At 38.1% G+C, this 19,643-nt stretch overlaps 2 protein-coding genes across 2 annotated transcripts in view; both read left to right on the plus strand.

The window, feature by feature from the left end:
* Positions 1–10,346, plus strand: part of CXXC4 (CXXC finger protein 4) — a 212,427-nt gene extending 202,081 nt beyond the window's left edge. Inside the window, exons 2-3 of the mRNA XM_051789684.1 lie at positions 5,823–5,870; positions 10,279–10,346. Coding sequence (XP_051645644.1) covers positions 5,823–5,861 — 39 coding nt within the window. The 3' untranslated portion in view covers positions 5,862–5,870; positions 10,279–10,346. The remainder of the gene's footprint in view (positions 1–5,822; positions 5,871–10,278) is intronic.
* A 1,634-nt stretch (positions 10,347–11,980) lies between these two features.
* The window catches only part of TACR3 (tachykinin receptor 3), a 34,343-nt gene continuing 26,680 nt past the window's right edge, over positions 11,981–19,643 (plus strand). Inside the window, exon 1 of the mRNA XM_051789677.1 lies at positions 11,981–12,456. Within this exon, the coding sequence (XP_051645637.1) occupies positions 11,981–12,456 (476 nt within the window). The remainder of the gene's footprint in view (positions 12,457–19,643) is intronic.

Genomic DNA, 19,643 nt, shown 5'->3' on the forward strand with positions numbered 1-19,643 from the left:
TGCCCCTTCATATGACATTATCTGAGACTAAGATAATTCTAAAAGAAATTAATTGACAGAAGCCCCAGATTTCTTCCACCAGAGCAATTCTTGTGTCTCATTTATCCTAATCTATGCCTTCTCCCAAGGGGTGGCTGCTTCAGAGATTTCTACAGACAGACTCCTGTCTTCTCTCTCTCTGGTCACCCATCCTTTCCAATTCCCTAACACAAGAACAACCATATCAAGGATCCAGAAGTTATAATTCTGAGCTTGGAAGGCAAAAGTGGTCCACTGAAAAACTTCAGCTGGAGGGAAGAATGCTAAAAATTGCAGAGCCTTCTCATTTGCCTTCTGGTTCTTAGGGTATGTTTGCAATTTTTCAAATTGCCTTCTGCAAGATTTTTTTATATATATTTTTTTAAATGATAGAAATTCAAAATCCTGTAATAACAAGACAACATGCATAGAAAGATCCTTTACTGCCAAAAGATTCAGTAACAACTTCCATGGAATAAAGAAATTTTCCTACATACCCCTGTGACTATGGGTCCTCCATGTTAGGCTGTAACTGGCTGTTTGACTCTTAGAAAGCATTGGCTCATGGCAGCAAAAAATCACATAGGATGTTATTAACTACTAGAAAGGGTATAAAGAACAAAACACAATCATATCACAGTATTAATATGTAAAGCAACTATAACCATTCAGAAAAAAAAAGATACAGGTAACTAGAAGATCTGCAGAGAAGGGTGACAATATTTAACAGAAATGAGAGCTATGGTGTAGTTTACACTTGGGAGGGTTTAAAAATCCTCTGCTTGCAAGACAAACACACCTAATACATCTTAGTGGATCTGGAGAAAATAAAAAATGGCTATTTCTTGAACTTTACAAATAAAAATATTCAAGAGAGTCCAAAGAAATTATCAGGTCACAAATTTAGGAGACAACATAAAATACTTTTTTGGGACAGGATATTATTTGCTCTAGGATCTTGCAGTCATATGATGTACATATCAAAAATATAAATAAAACCATTTTTGCTAGGTCTCACCATGACTATTAAATATGGCTCTGTAAATCTGATCTCCTCAGGAAGTTCTCAGGACACCAAAGAACAAGAAGATGAATGGCTCACTGGGGGAAAGACTGTATTACACTCCTCCAGTTCTCTCTGTCTCTGACATAGAAAGCTGCAGCTGACCATAGTCACTTAGGGGGTTCAGCTTTATCCATCTCTGTACTGGAAAAGACCTGGCGTCCAGGTCTTCACTTAGAAGCCCATCTTTACAGAGTCATCCTGTACTTACCTGGAACTACTGGGGACTCTTTTATTGCATGGAAAAAATAGCAGCAGCATCACTCTTTTCGAAACTTTCAGTGACTGTTGAATAACATTTTCATTGCAGCAGGAATTCAGGAGAGTAATTCGGTTTACTGACCTTCCTCTATTTTAATAATTGAAGGCTTTTATCTCTAAATCTAGTTTCACAGATTCTGTGCTAACCAAGAAATACTGTATATAGACCTTAGAATTAGCTTTTGGATACGTGTGCTTTTCAAGGCTTAACATCATAGGACTGAAGAAGAGATTTCCACTAGACTAACTGCTCAGTGAAGTCAATGGTGAAAGACAGAAAAGCTGAAAAGCTTTAAGGTGTACATATACATATGTATTTAGTGGCACCTTTCCAATGGATTTGGAGCTAGTGCTGGTAACCATTTATAATGATAAAATACATTCTAGATCTAAGAGTCTATAGTTCCACTGTAGACAAAAAAGGCAGAGTATATACAGCAGAAAAGATGATGTCAGTTTTATATGCTGGGAGATGATTCCTGGATTAGATGATTAATTGCATTAGCAAAGCATCTTGTGAAAAAACAAAGTCTGTGGGATGCAGAACGTTCTGCCAGGAAAGAGCTCAGCACGAAGGCGACAACATACATTGATTAGCATATCAATACGAATTTGTCAGTCATATAAACCTGGAATGCCAGGTTGCACTCTGCTTTACAAAAAGAACAGTTTGCTCTTCTCGAATAAGAAGTGACAGTAGTGAAAAACCCAGATGATTGCTGCAGATTGATAGCAGTTGTGGTAAGGGAGTTGCAACTGGATAAAGAAAACCCTTAAGTGAAACATACTATTTTCTGTCCATTGCAAAACGCAATTTCCTGACATAAAGGCTTTAGGTTGTCTGTTAAGAGATGGTAGGAGCTGGATAGTATACAAAAAAATCCAGCCTGTAGTGTACAGCCACAAGAAATTTCAATATATACTTTGGTCCTAAATCAACACAAAATTAACAAAAAGCTTGGGATTAACTTTTTTTTTCCCAACTGAAAATTCTTAAAAGGTTAGATAAAAAAAAACCAAAACAACACAAAACATAAAAACGCGCCCCCACACAAAACACTTTGCTTTATTTCACAAAAGAAATAATTTCCACAGTCAGTAAGTCAAATGCTTTCATCTGAGGTCTGAAGACATAAGAAGCATCTGGACCGTGTGGTAATAGAGGCTGAATAAAATCCTGCTGCTGAAAGACAGGGGTCTAAAGAAAGCTTCTCTGTGTTGACAGATAAAACTGCATCCATCACTAGGAATTCCTGTCAAAATGTATCATTATACAAACATTAATATAACCACAGACAAAACCAGTGTGTTTTTCTGTCCTTCCTCCTTCTCCCACACCATCCCCCAAACAATTCTGTTCAGCTTCCAATTATCTTCAGTGCTCTCTTTCCAATCACCCGTTTCCCTTCTATTTAGTGATTTGTCTTTTACCCTGTCCTTTCTTTGGATTCCTTTCCTCCAGTTTTCTCTCTTTTTGTACGGGGTGTAAACTGGTTTTAATAGCTGTCATTGTCTACTGCCCCAGCTCCAGACACCAATTACCCCTTGCTTTGCCTTCCTGGGCATCCCACACACTACCTCGGTAACGAACAGGAACATGAAGAAAAAGCACTGCTTAGCAGCAGGGAACACTAGTTTATCTTTGTAAGATAACAGTGCTTCATTAGGGCAATGCTGGAATTTGTACACCAGCCCAGGATTTCCCTATCTTTATCATCCATAAAAGAAAATGTGTGTTCCACAGCAAGAGGGATGGAGGGCCCTTTTTCCGACAGATAAATCTGGAAATAAATCCATTAGATAACACTGAACACATGAAGTCAGACACAAGAAATTAGTTTCTTCAGCCTGCAACTGCTACATCTACACATAAGTCCTACCACTACAAATTCTACTCAATAAAATTAAATTATCTGAACAATTTAGTGAGACAACAAATATTTTATCAACACCCACCATCTGTACTGGTTTTAAAAGAGCAAAAGATTTATAAAACAGCTTCAATCCCCAGTGCTTGCTACATGAGAACAAATTATTTTCAGACAATAGCCTGAAGGGAATGTGAGAGATTGATTTTGCCTGCCTCAGGTAAGGTAAGGAAAACTCACTTTTTAATTTTTACAATCCCAGATCTCTGAGCTCCCTTTATAGTCTTTTTAGCACATACTCTCTTACAAGAGTCATCGTATTGGGCAAAAGTAGTTGCATCTGGTTTTCTATAGTAAGGTTTAGTTTGTAAGTTCATAATTCCATAGAACTCACTTTCATTTGCCACTTTTTGGAGTAATAAATCAACTCTGAGACACAACTATTGACATTAGAACATCCACTTCTGTACTTGTTTGTGTCTTTGAATAGGGGTGTGCACCTGTGTGTGTGAAAAGAATCAAGCTGTGAGCCACTTTCTTTTTTGTTTACACAGACAGGAAAGGCTTTTCAGCTTTATTTTAAAAAATGTCAAGTAAAGCTAGAAGGCATTTTTAGGAAGATATTGCTGCGTAGTACCAACCCTAAATGAATGGTATCCTTTAAAGAGAATGATGTTGTTGGCAGAATAATATGGTTAGAGAAATTGAGAGAGGATTTACCACCATCATTGTTGACACAATAACACGTTACAGGTGTAGACACAGTGTCCATCCACCTACTGTGACTTTGTGATCAAGAAAGCAGTAGTAAGTCTATCTACTAAACTTTTTATCATTTCTACAAAAAGTTGTTTTCTTGTTCCAAATCCAGTAACAAGGATAAGAAGTGGCTTGTTACTTCAGAATTAATAAAAATAATTTAAAAAGAACATGATGACCTAAGTACCTTCTACAACATTCAAAAATTATTAGTCATCAAATGTGAATGCTAATGCTTGGAGCCAAATTAATAAGATGCAAGATGCATTCTTTACAAATTATATTTAGTTACTACAATTGGCTTTCATGGTTCTTCCACTCTCTTTGCTACTGATTGTTCAAAACTCATCTGGTGATATATGTCGTATCCACAAAAAAAAATAAACTAGTCTAAATCATTACACCTCAGAAAATTAATTGCCTTCCTTTCTGTTGTCTTTACAATACCTCTGGAACTTGCTGAATAATAGAGAAAGGTCAGTTCATTTGAACTCCTGTTCTTACATAAATAATCTCTTTCAGCATGAATATAGAAAATCAAATTAATTGTAAATTTTTGTCATAGCAGAAATAAAGTAGTCCAGTGGTTTGCAGAAAAGGTGCAAGAGATTGACTGACTTCTTGAAGCCACAGATTGAATTTCATTGATGTGGCAATAGTTGCTTTTGCTTTCATTCCAATTCCAAAGAAAGAAGAAAGATCTCACAACAGAGAAACAGAACCTGAAGATTAGGGAAAAGAGACAGGAAAAGAAAAAAAAAAAACCTGGCAACAGTGATTAACTTTCAGCGAAAAATAATAGTTCTTAAGGCACGGCCATTTGAATAATGGGCTCCATAAAAGTCTACATAGGTGAATCATATGGTATTTTGGACAAAGAAAATAATTATTTCTGCTGAAAACCAACTAACTAGCAGACTTTTTGGCTTAAGAACCTCTATAGTGCAGAAATAGAATGTTTTGATAAAATGTCATAAGAAAGCCATAATCTTTATGCATCAGTTCTGACAGCTGTTTCTTTTCCACTGCTAGGCACACAAGCAAATGCACACACACATGCACGACACATGAGGAGATGCTGTCAGCATGTTGGCCACAACAGTGCATTAGGATGTGAAAAAGCCAAGTTCAGATCCCCTCTCCACCTACATCTCAGATAAAAAACTGGATTCTGAAGAACGCAGGATACAAATCTTGGATTCCAAAATGCAGAACAGAACACAAATGTTTTTGCAAATTTGAGAGAGTAGCTGAGAAGATTTTCATTTTGTCCTGTATTTCCCATGTAAAAGAGGTATATTACAAGACACAAAATTTGCTATGTTGCCAAAATGTTCCTTCCTATATTTACATTTGTAGATATAGCTTTTCTAAATTATCATATGCCTTCCACATAAGCAATTACAAAATTCACTTGACTCTGATCCTGCTCTAGCACTTAGAATTTAAAATAATTTTTGGTCAAATGTTATAAGAACATAGCAATATCATGTGTAAATTTTTAACTGTTTTTCTGGTTTTTACCTTTTTTTTGCTTTTTACTTTTTTTTTGTACAACAAAGACAAGAGCAACAAACTATTTCTATGCTGACAGAATACAGTCTCATATAATCATTCCAATTAGTCTTCTAAAATGGATGAGATTATATTCTTTTTTCAGAACTACTCTGTAGATAGTATTCTAAATCTGTGAATTGCCTGTAATGCTTTACATGAAAAAAAAAATCATAATATTTCTTTTTAGTTAAGGAAGCAAATAATATAGAATATTCTCTTATACCACAGTGATAGTAAGATAATATCTCCTGTTGTTAAAAAAACAAGTCAAGAAACCTACTTGTTTTACTTTTCAGGTAATGGTGAAACACAGATGTGTCACTGGTGCTCTATAAATAACACAGGTAAAGCTACCAGAAAATTTTATTTCCTGATTTTATTCATCACTGGGTTACTGTGAATCCATTCATGCCTCTTCAACTTGCTCAGTACCTTAAAATATGCATTTTATTATGTATGAATACATATGTACATTTTATTATAAGTAATATATGTATATAACTGAATAAGTAGCTCCAAGAGTCAGAGAAGTCACCGATAAAATCCCCCTTAATTTGGATCCTTGTAAGGAAACAAATTGCTGGAAAGAGCAGCAGGAGCAGCTGTAGGAGACAGAGGAAATTGTTTTGCCAATAGGTGTCTTTTCGATTGACTTTAGTGGTCTTGCAAACAGGCTCACAGGAATTTCAGGTGGCAACAGCAGCTACCTATTAGTTTCAAAACTGTAGGTTCAGAACCTGCAAGATCCAACAGAACACATTCTTATCAGAACCTGTAAGATCCGATAGAATACATTCTTTTCATCTCTGACTTATGCAACATTATAATTCTCTTTTTAAATGTAACTCCTAAGAAAGATTCTAAAGCAATTTAAAAGAACAGAAGAATATGAGGAAACATGTATGAATGTACACATAGAAGTCAGTTGCTAGCTCATCTCACCTATGACATTAGACAGGCATTTGAGCAGTTGCAGAAAGATGAAAAGGCAGAGGTGCCTAGATTTACAGTTGCAAATAAATTGTCTCCCACTGGAGAAAATAAATAATTTGCAGCAGTTAGGAAAAAAAAAATCAATGGAGGTTTCACACTAATTTGTGTCAAGGACTGCCACAAAGAATGTAAAAAGGTAAACAACAATAGCAAGAAAGAAAACTAATCACGATAGCCCAAGAGAATGTTTGTTATATCATGGCCCATTTCACTCTGCCTTTACCTTCTCTCCAGATACCCTGCTGGCAGGTAGAAGAACCACTTGAATCAATCCACTTAATTTTTTCCAAAAAATTGCTAGTGTGTCATTCGGTATAATATCTTTTCCTCTCAAAGCCCTATCTGATCAGGAATATAAATTAATAAGAATTACTTTTCACAGAACAACTGTGCCCTGCAAATTATATTTTGGCACAGGCACCTCACTGTTACTGCTATTCAGCAGCTTCAGTCAAGTCCTATGAGCAGCAGCTAAAAAACAGAGGGCTAAGCTATGCTGATGACAAAGGAAAACACATATTTTTAGCCTTTTAGGAGTATCAGAAGATCAAAGTCACAATGGCTGAAGAAATCTTGAGGGTTCTTTCTTCATCAAAGAAGAATAAATGTTTTCTCATACAAAGTAATTTGTGAATATTATCTATAATTCAGAATAGTCTTCATTTTTATTTAGTGTTAATTTCTCATCACTCATCTCTAGACGTGCTGAGTTTTACTTTATTCTAAAAATAGTTTCAGTGAATTTGCACCTCAGCATCACAATCCAGAAAAAACTTGTGTCTACTCAGTTCTTTGGCTCTATTGCCCCCACATTTCTGGCCCCCCTCTAGCCATGATGAAGAGCAACATACAATACTTCCAGTTTTGGTCTAGCCCTTTGCTGCAACATCCCTACTCGCACGCTTGTGAAGTTGCTAAATATCCTACTGAGTCATTTTCAATTGGTGCCAGAAAGAAGACTTTTGCATTTATAAAAAATAATCAGAAACCAAGTTCAAACTGAGTTTTCCAGGTGTGTTTTAAACTACACCAATTAAAGCAAACTGTTCCAAATCCAGGTAGGCTGACATGGTCATGACAGCAGCGCAATGTGAACACAGAGCCATGATAAATAGGACAGCGTTTAGCATTCTTAAATTGCAAAAATTCTCCTGCCACAGCTAAACCTTTTCATGACTGACTGATGAAAGGGAGCTATCAAAGCTGAAGAATAAAAAAAGCTGCTGCTGAAGGATCATTTCATCCCACTGGGCACTGGAGGAAGGAGGCAGGGAATGAGGTTATTAGGCTAAGCCTAATCAAGCAAGCAAACCCAAAACCAAAAAGTAAACTTTGCAATGCCCTCACTGCTATATATAAAAGAAAGAGGACAGGTCTTGTGAAACACCTTAATGATGCAGTTAGCACTTATGCTAAATAGATATGCTATGCAGGCTGCTATTTTACTTCAAATCCCTACTTGTGCAATTCTGCTGATATTCTCTGTCTCTCCCATAGCACGCAGAAAAATTTAGTAGAGTGATTTCAGACAAAAACTTCAAGTACACCAGAAGACCTCTAGAATCTCATAAAGAGCAAAGAACAGAATAATTTCTAAATCTACCTTCTGGACAAGATGCTAAGTCAAGAGCTTAGCTTTCACTTTGGGCTCAGTAGGAGAAGTTTTGCTGGAACAGTGAAAAAATAGCTTCAAACTATATAACACAAAGGAAGAAGTACAGACAATCACAGCTACTTTTCTGATAACACTTCAGATTATTTCTTTCACATTTCTAAGTGTTTCTGTGAAGCTGGGAATGGGGAGCTGGTAATAATGGCAAGTTTAACCACAGTTGACTACAAGCATAAAGTAGTGACCAGTGGAAAAGCAAAAGAGAACAGCAAATAGCAGATGGCCAGAAAGAAGTCCCTCTAAAACTGAGTAGTCTTGCAGAGAGGAAAATTAAGCATTTCCACTGCAAATATGCATAAGCTGGAACGGCCAAAAGTTAAGATAGGAAATCACGTACCTGTAACAGTTCTAGAAATAATGTCAGCATGGATATCCTCTACAACTACCTTTTCTTCCAAGACAGACTGAGAAAAAATACATATCCTTATCTTTTGTACTGCTCTTTTGCACAAGTATCACCCCAGTTAGGCAGATTTTGCTACTCAGAAGGTATTAATACAAATGCTTTCACCAAAGTTGCTGTGGAACTTACTTGAGAAACCGAATGCTGATGGCCACCAGCTGACCACACTTCAATCAGCACATGTGTAATCGTTAAAAATTTTAATGGAGAAGCACAGCTGACTTCACTGTCCACGTGAGTTCCCTCTATAGACATGAGCCAACTACTGGCTGCCTAACCTCTTTCCTGAAATAAAATGTGAGCAAGGTGCTAAAGGGCAGGTCAACCTTGCTGTAGCATTTTGGATGTAGGAAGATCTGGTTTGGCTCTAACTGATCATACCAGACAACTTCTCTATGGTTTCAGTTAGAATGAAAGCCAGAGTACAGAGAATTTATTCTAGCAAATTTTTACAGGCATTTCCAAAAGGAGTAATAAATGTTACACATGGAAGGCTGATCCAGCCACCCAACATTTGTCCTGTGCTGTTCAGTGTTCCACTTCTCGAAATAAAACAACTCCAGATACTCAGCCACTTCTTCTGCCAGATTCAGATACCTGCTGCAACACAGCTGATAACATCCAGCTTACTGAGCAAGAGACTAATAAAAAAACCTAGGTTTTCCTTTATGCTAATGGTACCCCAGTTTTTTTCTCATGTGTGGGGGAAAGGGGATGGGGAAGAGCACAGCATATAAAAATGTCCCTACAGGGGTGGAATATTTCCTCAGAGTACTCCTGAAGAAGACAGAATCAATGATACTTTGATTTCTACACTGCAAAACTGACACTTCCGTTAGCATTCTGTGTTGGTGGTCTGGCTCACATTTTACAAACACACACTACAAAGAGCTTCTTGATTTTTATTTCAAGTAAGTCTCAAGGACTCAGTTTACCGATAGCTCTGCTGGTATAAGGAGATGTTGCCTTGTACTGATTTCTCTCACTAGGAATGCATTGAGAACAAATTCCCTTGGGGGCACTGTAAAGAATTAGGGAAAGATATATGGTAATGGTCTCTCCAGAACATCTGGTAGGCAATGGCAAGCAACTTTCCAAGACAGAGCTAGAAGAAGCTTCGGTCCTGTGAGGAAAGCAGAACAAGGACTCCATGAACTATACAGAGCAAGTAGTTCAAACATAGATCCTTTATGTTCCTATACAGAGAAAATTACTGCAGTGCTGTACAGTACACTGCTCCTATAAGTTTGCAGTCTGCTGCATGCTTGGCAGTACTGCATTCAAGAAACAGGGTCCCTGTGTCTGCTGAAATTGAGGAAAAGAAGTAATAGAACTGAGGCTAGGAGAGCTGGATGGAAGCAACAGAAACATGTGGGACGCGAGGACTTGGGTAGCTGATGTGGCAATGTGAAAAACACATCAGCTTAGTAAAAGGATACAGTCTGGGATTCCTAGTTTGAGCATAAAGGCGGAAAGGTATAGGGCACAGGGCTGGGTTTGTGCTTTCTGGTTTATAGCCATATGAAAATCTTGAGTGAAACTGCTGGAGTTGAGAGTAAAGCTACTAGAGTGTCCAAGCCTCTGCTATAACTATTCGGTCTGGTGTTCCTTACTCATTGGAACCACCATTAAAATTTTTTCAACACTCAAACTCACAGAGATTTTCTGCTGTTCCCTTCTTCAGGCTCACCTCCAGGGAGCAGAAGAAAGATGAGGCAGGCGGAAGATTTGGGACTCAAAATGGAACTGTGGCTTTTCTGTGACAAGGACCTGCAGTGCATGGTGGGTTCTAGACATGCTGTAGCAATGAGTGGTTTACAGCAGAGCTTCTAAGCCTGAGGTTGGCTACTGCTTGGGATCAGGTCAGCTGGTAAGAGCTGAGAAGCACATAGGAACAGCCAGAGTTACACTCATTCAAATTAACACCGCAGTTTAGACCTGACTATTAAAGTGCAGACATTACTTCCACTGAGTAAATACAGCAGGGAGGAAATGGTACACAGGAGTATTTGATTTTTGTTTGAAGCTTTTGTTTAAAAAAAGTGTTGAATGTGTCACTGCTGACAGGGGTATTGAATAGTTCCCACTGCTGTGATACAATTGAAATCTCTGCTGATGACAAGTAGTAGCTCTAAATTGTTGAAACCTGGAACAGATCAGCACTAAATCACATTTTCTCCCTATTGAATAACAAAGGTTTGTTAGCTGAAGTCCCTTGCAATCAACCCTTGCACAAAGCATGCATTCCCAATGCCAGCTGTTGTTAACATATTAACAAGAAACTGATTTTGGATGTGAAAACATCAGGTGTTAAATTTCCTCATTTACCCTTTTCTACCAGTATAGAAATAACTGCATGTAAAAATACTGTTTACTCAAAATAACTACTGTACTAAGTGTGGAATAAATGCAAATCAGTAAAAAGAACTAAATTCTTTTTCTTAAAGACACAAAGAAAACAAACCTCTAATATTTTGTGCACAATTAAGGACATTATGTTTAGGGCTACATAGTTTTTCAGTAAAAATCAGTGTCTGTTGAACATACAAATGGCTTTATAAATGTTTCTTGATATCAATTACATATTACAAACTGAAAAGTGAAATTAGAGAGCAGCAGGATGTATTTATTTATCTAAAAGAGGTCACTATTCCAAATCTGCGGGTACCAGAATACTTTAAAGGAAAGCCTGTACCAAATGAAAAGACAGCAGAAAAAAGGCAGGTCTGAATTCATCTGGAATAAAATCATCTGGAAAGAGCTGTAATAAAAAAGCAGTTTCAGTCCTGGGATTTTTTAACTAAGCCAGCTGATTAGCTCTGCAAAGACAGGGCAAAAAAAACCTATTTAAAAAAGGAAGCACAATAATGAAACCTAAAGAAAGGCAATATAAAATAAATCTCTCAACATAAATGAGATGAGAATTCATTTTCCCTGTGATGCTCTCCACAGCTCCTGAAAGTGCCTGCTGCTGGCAATGAATGAAATAAAAGGAGGAGGGAGAGCAGAGGGAAAGAGGTGTTAGCTTACCAGCCAGTGGAGCTTATCACTCCACTCCCTTTGTGACGCTGGAGACTCACAAGCCTATAAAATGTGCTTTGGCTCCTTCGGCAAAATCAAAAGCAAGAGGTGGCTGTACACAGGAGAAGTAGGATGCTGTTCTGCCCTGAGGTAGCTCTCCTGACTTGGCTGGTACAGCACTTGTAACAGTTTGAGCAGCATAGACAAAGCTTTTTTCTGACAGATCTGCCCTGTACCTGCTGTGCTGCCTTCCTCCCCCTTTTCTTCCTTCCCTCTTCTTATCTGTTGGTGGGGATTTTGGAGGGTTGGGAAAGGGAGGTAGGAGAGTCACATCATTGCTGGAAGAGAGGAGAGGAACATCCAAGATGACTTCTGTCCCCACAGCCAACTGGAACATGAGCATGAGCAGCAGGGGGAATGTGAGCCTTGCTGCAGCAAGTGATGCCTGGGGACAGGCACTGGGAGCACCAGCTGGAAATGCTTCTCCCCCCATAGCATCCTCACCAAGCAACTTCTCCAATCAGTTTGTACAACCCTCTTGGCGCATTGCCCTGTGGTCTCTGGCTTATGGTGGTGTGGTGGCAGTGGCTGTTTTCGGAAATCTCATTGTCATCTGGATTATCCTGGCTCACAAGCGCATGAGGACAGTGACAAACTACTTCCTGGTGAATCTGGCCTTCTCTGATGCCTCCATGGCTGCTTTCAATACCCTCATCAACTTCATCTATGCGCTGCACAGTGAGTGGTACTTCGGAGAGGCTTACTGCCGCTTCCACAACTTCTTCCCAATCACAGCTGTCTTCGCCAGCATCTACTCCATGACAGCAATAGCTGTGGACAGGTGAGAAAAGAGAAGAAAAGTTTAGGGGTGAGAGATTAAGATCAGGTTATCTGCCAAAATAAAAATACGGAGATAACAATCATTATGATGAGAGGCAGAGACCTGAATAGGTCATCTATTGTGCTTCTCTGTAGTTCTTTAAGATCTCTCCCTCACTGTTTTAATTCCTGTCTTTGGTCTCTGTCCTTCAGCCTTTTATTGTTTTTACTTCCCTGCTGTCTTTTATAACAAACATTTCAGCTCTCTGTTTGACTTCAGCTGCTCTCTGTGCTCTGTCTTTCAATACTAATTCTGTAACAGCACTCATTGCTCGGGGTTTTGCTTCTCCACCTGTGAAAACAGTATCTGTCCCTCAGTCAATGTCATCTAACTCATACTGATTAGGAGCTGTAGAGATTGTGTGTTAAGGGAGAGGATTTCAAATTTCCCTCCTCTCTGTATTTCTACAGCTGGCAGAGGCATTTGCCTCCTCTTGAAAAATCACTTCAGACTCTGTTTTTAATAGCTTTTCTCACAGACAGCTCTGAGCTGCTTCGTTTCTCCCAGTTTTACTTAATGAGACTATTTACATTGCCACTGTGCACATGCAGAGGACTGATAAGAACATGATTTCAAAGTGCTCAATTTTTTCCTGATAAACAAGGCTTTGTGACTGTCAAAGAAAACAGGACAGGGAAAAACTTTACCTTTATACTCTTGACAATAATGGAGTAAGACAACTGTAGTGTCTATAGAGTAAAGGGGAAATGTAGTTGCCTGATTTTCAACACAGATGCATTGATGGACTGTCTTTCACAAAAGGTGCTGTGAGTCTCCCCTGGGAAATGTTTCTTTCTTTAGTATTGTTTTCACATTTGCTGCGCTGGAGAGGTAACTTACTGAATTTTCCTTTAGAAAAACAGATCAATTTGTACTTCAGATCTCTTATTCCTTTTAGCAATGCACTGAATTTACTTATAAAACTCATTTCTACATATTCAAATCCCATTATACATCTTTTCTGAATTGACTTGGCAGAACTGTAGAACTACCAAGTGATGGTAGTTAAGATTTCATAAGGTTCAATCCACCTTCTGAAATATTATTTCTCATTTCCAGGTGCAAAGATTGGGAAACGTTGTTGTATCTTTTGTCTGTGTTTGTGAACAAGTTTATAAATTAATAGGGCTTTTTCATTTGCCCTAGTAACTGCAAATTTTTGGTGGCATTCTCAGCCAGATGTGTTACTGTTCCATAAAGCTAGAAATGAAAGAGAAAATGAGATTCTTGGCAGCTCTTCTACCTCTTTGCTCTGAGGATGGGTGAAGACACATGGAAATCAGTAGTGTAATGCCAGTGATACCACCTTTGACCAGGCAAAGATTTCTTTCATTGTCTGAGTTTAGCTTAAGATTCTCATTAGCTTGTGGTTTTCAGAAAGATAAAAGGGCTTTAGTTGGTGCTGGGTATTTAGCAGCTATTGTTGTAGCTGATCAAGTCATTAGTTGAGCAGTTACTCAGATGCTCTGAGTAAGGTTTTTTTCATATTTTCTGACAAAATTACCCACAGGTATATAGTACTTACTACTTTGAAAGTTTCTAAATTTATGCTAAGATCCGGGAAAAGAAGGTGAATATAGTTCCTCAGGAATCCAAATAGCGCATTTCCAGAGTGAGTGAAATTAGCTCTGCTGCACACTGACTGAAATGCAATGGTCAGATACAAAGATATTAGAAATGTTTTCCTTGGTTTAGCAATGTGAGATACTGATGCTCAGAAGTGTGTCAAGTGTGTCACGTAAAACAAACCCAAGAGCAATCTATCCTTCCTTCCCTGTTCGCACTGTGATTCCTTTTCCTTTTATACCAAATAACACCTGATGCATTCAGTACCTTTAATAATTTCCTGGCTACCTCTACAGAACAATTCTGCAGAGTCAAGAGGAAAACTAAGGGTCAAAGAGAATCCCAAGGAATGTCCTTGGATGTACAGACTGTCGAATTCCAGGACACAGATATGCTGGCTGGATTTTTTTTAAAACTTTGGTTCCCACTTCCGTTCTGTAAAAGTTCAGCCAGTGCTTCACTGGACACTCTGCATTAGTTTTAACCCAGTAAACTCATCCTTAAACATTCTTTTAATTCAAAAATTTAAAACAAAACCAACAAAGCTACAAAGTAGGATAAAGCTACCAAGGGAACTGAATTGATGGGATCATATCAGATGATTTTCCATTAGAAATTGTAACCATCCCAAAACACTGAAAGGTCATGGGTTGCAGCTCACTAAAAAGTATGTTGTGGTATGCTCCACTGACCATTTTCAAACATCTAAATATTCACAGAGTATGAATGAGTTGCTGTGAATCTAGACACCACTGAGCAGAGGTCACAGGTAGTATGTGTTTCCTTTCACATCTGATTCTGTAGGCCATTCTAAATTGTGTGCACTGTGAGACTACTGGACTGAGAGGGAGTTCTGTGGAGCAGGCAGTTCCTGCAGTGGGGTGTGCTGCATCTGGAGCTGAGGATGAAAGTATGCAAGACTTACAGCAAGTATGCAAGACTGCTGTATGACCACCCTGTCTGAACACAGTCTCAAATTTATGTGAGTTTATTCACACTTCTGACCACTCCTTCCCAGTATTTTCCCCCCTGCTTTCTGCTTCTTTTTCAACAGCCTGTTTGCAGTCTACTGGAGAGATGCCACAGGTAGCTTTAACAGAGTCAGCTTAGGCATCAGAAGCAGCACAGATTTTACACTGGACTCCTTCATAGGCAGTCATTCTTTCATTTTGCTTTAGTTCGTGCTGCATAATTCCACAGTTACAGGTAAACTGAATAGGGGATAGTTCTGGAGCCAATACGCCCCTGCCACTGACCAGTGCATGATCCTGAAGGATCCATCCATCATCCTAAACTCCACCTGTGATCACTGACTGCTGTACAGTTCTTGGACATATTAAAGACAGTAACTTAGGCAGAATGTAAGCCTTCTGACTCTGGCCATTGAAGACCCACTGGCCCTTTCTATGAGTTCTTAGCATGCAAAGGAGGTGGTTCAGGTACGCCAGCAATTAATTTTGAATCCCAAGATTGCCTCATTATACTGTGCATAGGCCTAAAAATTCTCTGCAGATGGTTAAAGTGGAAGTTTGTGGATATAGCAATATAGCACAAAATAACATGCCTTCAGTAGATCTCTTAGTATCATGAATTTTTTCCTGGCTTTAGCACATCTACAGTATTACTTTCTCAGTTACTGTTCTCTCAGCAATTCCATAATGCTATTCTCATTTAAATGAGTTTAACTCTTCATAAAAGCAACCTCTCTGGAATTAAAGAAAGTATTCTAATAATGATGGTGAGTAGTTGCTGATCCTATTCATATCCTACCATTCCTTTTCTTCCTAGTATGGAAGCAAGCTTTTGGCATTTGAAGCCAAAAAACATTTATTCTACTTTACATTACTTTAAATTATATTTAATATTCAGTTTTATTTCTCTTGCACAATCTTCTCTCTTATTCAACACTTGTCATTCTAGTTTCCCACCTTATTTTCTAGACTTCTAATATGTCTGCAGAAGCACATGTATACTGGGTCAGTTTTCTTTTTTTCTGTGACATTGTTCAGTTACTGATGGCTGTTCATAACCACTCTACGCACTCATTAGACTCCAGAGTAAGTAATATGATACGAGCTTGTAGCAGAAGACAGATACAAGGCATAAACACTTGATTCAACTTATCATATAAAACCTAAATTCATAATACATACACACTCAGATCCTCAAAATATCATTTAGGCTCTTCAATCTCTTCAAGGGTATTCTGTAAGAGCAGTTATTATTGTCACAAAGTAGTATCACAAGCCCTACAAATTAATGTTACTGAAATTCTAAGTAGGCAGTTGGCACATTGAAAAATGTCTTATCTTTCCAGTAGAATACACTTTGATATCAGTCTCTACCCAAGGCCTTCATGCGTCAAACAGATACTCCTGCCAAACTATCTAGTATCTGAATGTTAAGTATCTGTTACCTGCCCTGTGTGCTCAGAAACACTTAAGTATAGGGTGAAGTTTATATGTAAAAAGATCTCAAATATTTCTAACAGGTTAGGATATGGAATGCACAGGGCATAACCCTGTATTGAGGTCATATGGTAGTGGTATGAGCAGAAGATGCAAACCAAGAAGGTGTACACATGCCTGGCATCAAGTTGTTTGTGCTTGGCTCACCAATGAATAGAGGAAGTTGAAGCAATGGAAGGCAGGAAACCTGCATCGCCCAGCCAGCTGTCATCCCCAGCACAGAGCTCAGCCCAAACAGAACTGCAGCCTTTGGCCCCTCTCTCATTCCCTTTCCCTCAGATTTGGATGTCTCAAAGTAAATGGTTTCCATGTAAAAGAAGTGAGAATTTGCACTGAGGACAGGGGAGAGAGAGATGAACATCAGAACAAGAAAAAAAAGGCAGACGGAGTTCTTTTCGGATTTCTCATGCTTCACAGGCTGTTTTCCCCATAGAGATCTTCCCCTCATATCTGAGAATATTTTTGTAAGAAGAAATAGATGGAGTTTCTGTAAACTCACTGGTCTAGTTTTCCATAAGATGGCATTTTATTGTTAGCTATTGTTCCTGCCTATGGTGCCATGTAACTACAGAAAACACTACCTGCCCTACCCCTACTACCAAACTCAAGTTCAATTTGATTTTCTTTCAAACTAATGGATGACTTCATAATCATGACTTCAGGAATTATCCTGTTTTACTGCATATCACAAAGGGAAAAATGTAAGATATGCTTTAGAAATTATCACTATTATTTCTATTCTTACTTTGCTAGTCAAACTACACAATTCAAAGAGTAAATCCCTTCCCCATTTCTCTGTCTTTCCCAAATAGTATTTAAAGATGAAGCACATCTTTTTTCTAGATTCCAGTATCTGGGCTGCCCTCTGAAAAATACTAGTCTTCAAAACTGGAAAGAAAAAGTTGAATAGGAGGGCATTAAGTGTTCAAATATCAAGAGCCGAAATACAAAGGAGAGCTGAAATACAAATTTGGAGGCCTAAAACTATTTTTTGAAATTGACAAATCTCTTTCTTTCTTTCTTAGAAAAGGTGAAATACTTTCTGCAGAACATTCTGATGCAATGGCTACAGGATTCAGCCTGTCAGAGACCTAGGAAAAATAATCCTTTTCATTCCATTCATAATGATCAGGAAAAAATGCAGGATCTTTTTTGGGGTTTTTGTCCAAATTCATGTCAGAGTTACATTATTGATAACATACTGAGATAGTCCAGGAAAAAGCTGCTTTCAAATGGTGCTGTGAAAAAATGAGGTTGATACACCAACATCTTGAGAAGTATAATCAACATTTACAACACTGCTTAGCCCTCAGTCTTCTTGTTCCAAGCAGGAAACATCTAATCCTATGTTCAAATGAGAGGTTCATTTTAGACAGAATCTTAGCCTTAAATACATTTTCTTAGTGCTCTTATTTATCATTTAATGAAAACTATTAAAATATGTATCTGTGGTGTACTATGTAAAGTAGCCTGTGGTACTTTTAAAAGTTAGTCAAGGGTTGGGGTTTGGGGGCAGGGGGGAGGGGTTGGTTGGTTTGTTTGTTCATTTTTTTGTTTTTTTTTAATATTATTGCCTAAAATCATGTTTTTCTGACTGATTTACCAAGCAGGAGAGAAATTTGTATCATTATAGTTTACCTAAAATAAAGTGATTTCAAAATAAATGCAGAAACAAGAAGGAAACCATTCAGTTGACAGTGGTAGAAATGTAGGCAATAACAGAGTGGGTTGTAGTCTGTGCAGATGGAGCTGTTTCTTCAGACTTTGCATTGCTATTGGTCTTGATAGGCCAGGTAGATCATATTTAAAGAAAAGGAGAAACAGAAGCCCTTCTGTCAAGGGAAGTCCCTTAGTCCATCATTTTGTGAAACAGACCAAAGGAAATTCTTATCCCTTTTCTAGCAATATGCATAGGTATAGAACATAATGTGTAAAATCAATTACATACTCATAAAAATGTAGCCCATTGTCAGTTACCAGATGTTCCTCATAAACAGAAAGCACTGTTTATGACAACTCAGACATCCCGGAGAATTTCAATATTCCTGTTTTAAGGTTTCTGTTAAGAGGTACTTGTAAGCAAGGCATTGGATGCTTGTCCCGATTTCAGAAAAACTGCAGTTACCCCCTTCTTAAAGCACAATAGCCATTCATCAAGAGCAGCACATGTTCCTCTGGATAAATCAAGGCCAAGTTAGTTATCTCCCTGGGATTATGCCCACTGCTCTCTCAAATGTACCACGTGTTTATCTGTCATGCTGTCATACACTCCTTTCTTTATGCTGTTAGCTTTAACGTGATCACTGTGTGGCAGTAACACTGTAGATCCTTCAGGCCACCAAAACCACTCTTATTCAACAGTCAGTGATAGTCCTACAAAAGTACCCACAGTCACTCATCCTGCAGAGAAAGTCAGCCTAAGTGAATGAATACAAACCACTCACACAAGAAAAGGAGTCTTGCACTAGAAGATACCAGATAAAAATAAAAGAGTACAAAAGTTCAAGATTTGGTTTACATTATACAAAAAAATGCCACTAAAATCTCACAGTTCATTCCATCCTTTTTTGACTACTATGTCTACCTTTCCAAGATCTTCCATAGGATTTTCCACAGCAGTGTTTTAAATAAGGGCAGGGAATCATAGCAATTTCCCTAAGTTTCTTAATTACCAGTTGATTCTAAATATAAAGTCTCAAAATCAGCTTCTGTCTGGAGGAAATAACAGCATCTGTGCATTCACAAAGGAAGCGTACTCTGATGCCTGCTGTTGACAAGCCACTTACATGCAAGCATTGTGATTTTTCTCTCAGTCTCTTCCTTCATCAAGTCCCAATTTCCTGTTACAATCTGGGACTGAATTGATTACATTTTCCCCCATTTGAGTTTATAAACATGCTGTAAACAGGTGAAACAAATCACTTAGGATGATTAAAGGCTTCCAACTCTATCTCCAAAGGGGCATTTGTAGGATCCAATTTTGAACATCATTTTGTTCTAATAACATCTTGTGTATTTTTGCCATAATTTTCTAAATTATGTGTTAAAGAAGAAAGGTTTTTCTAACTGTATTAGTCAGTATCTGTTGTTCTACAAAAAGATAAATTGGGGGGG

This window comes from Manacus candei, unplaced genomic scaffold (genome assembly GCF_025592945.1).
Source record: "Manacus candei isolate 608988 ecotype Guabito, Panama unplaced genomic scaffold, ASM2559294v1 h1tg000028l, whole genome shotgun sequence".
NCBI classification, from domain to species: domain Eukaryota; kingdom Metazoa; phylum Chordata; class Aves; order Passeriformes; family Pipridae; genus Manacus; species Manacus candei.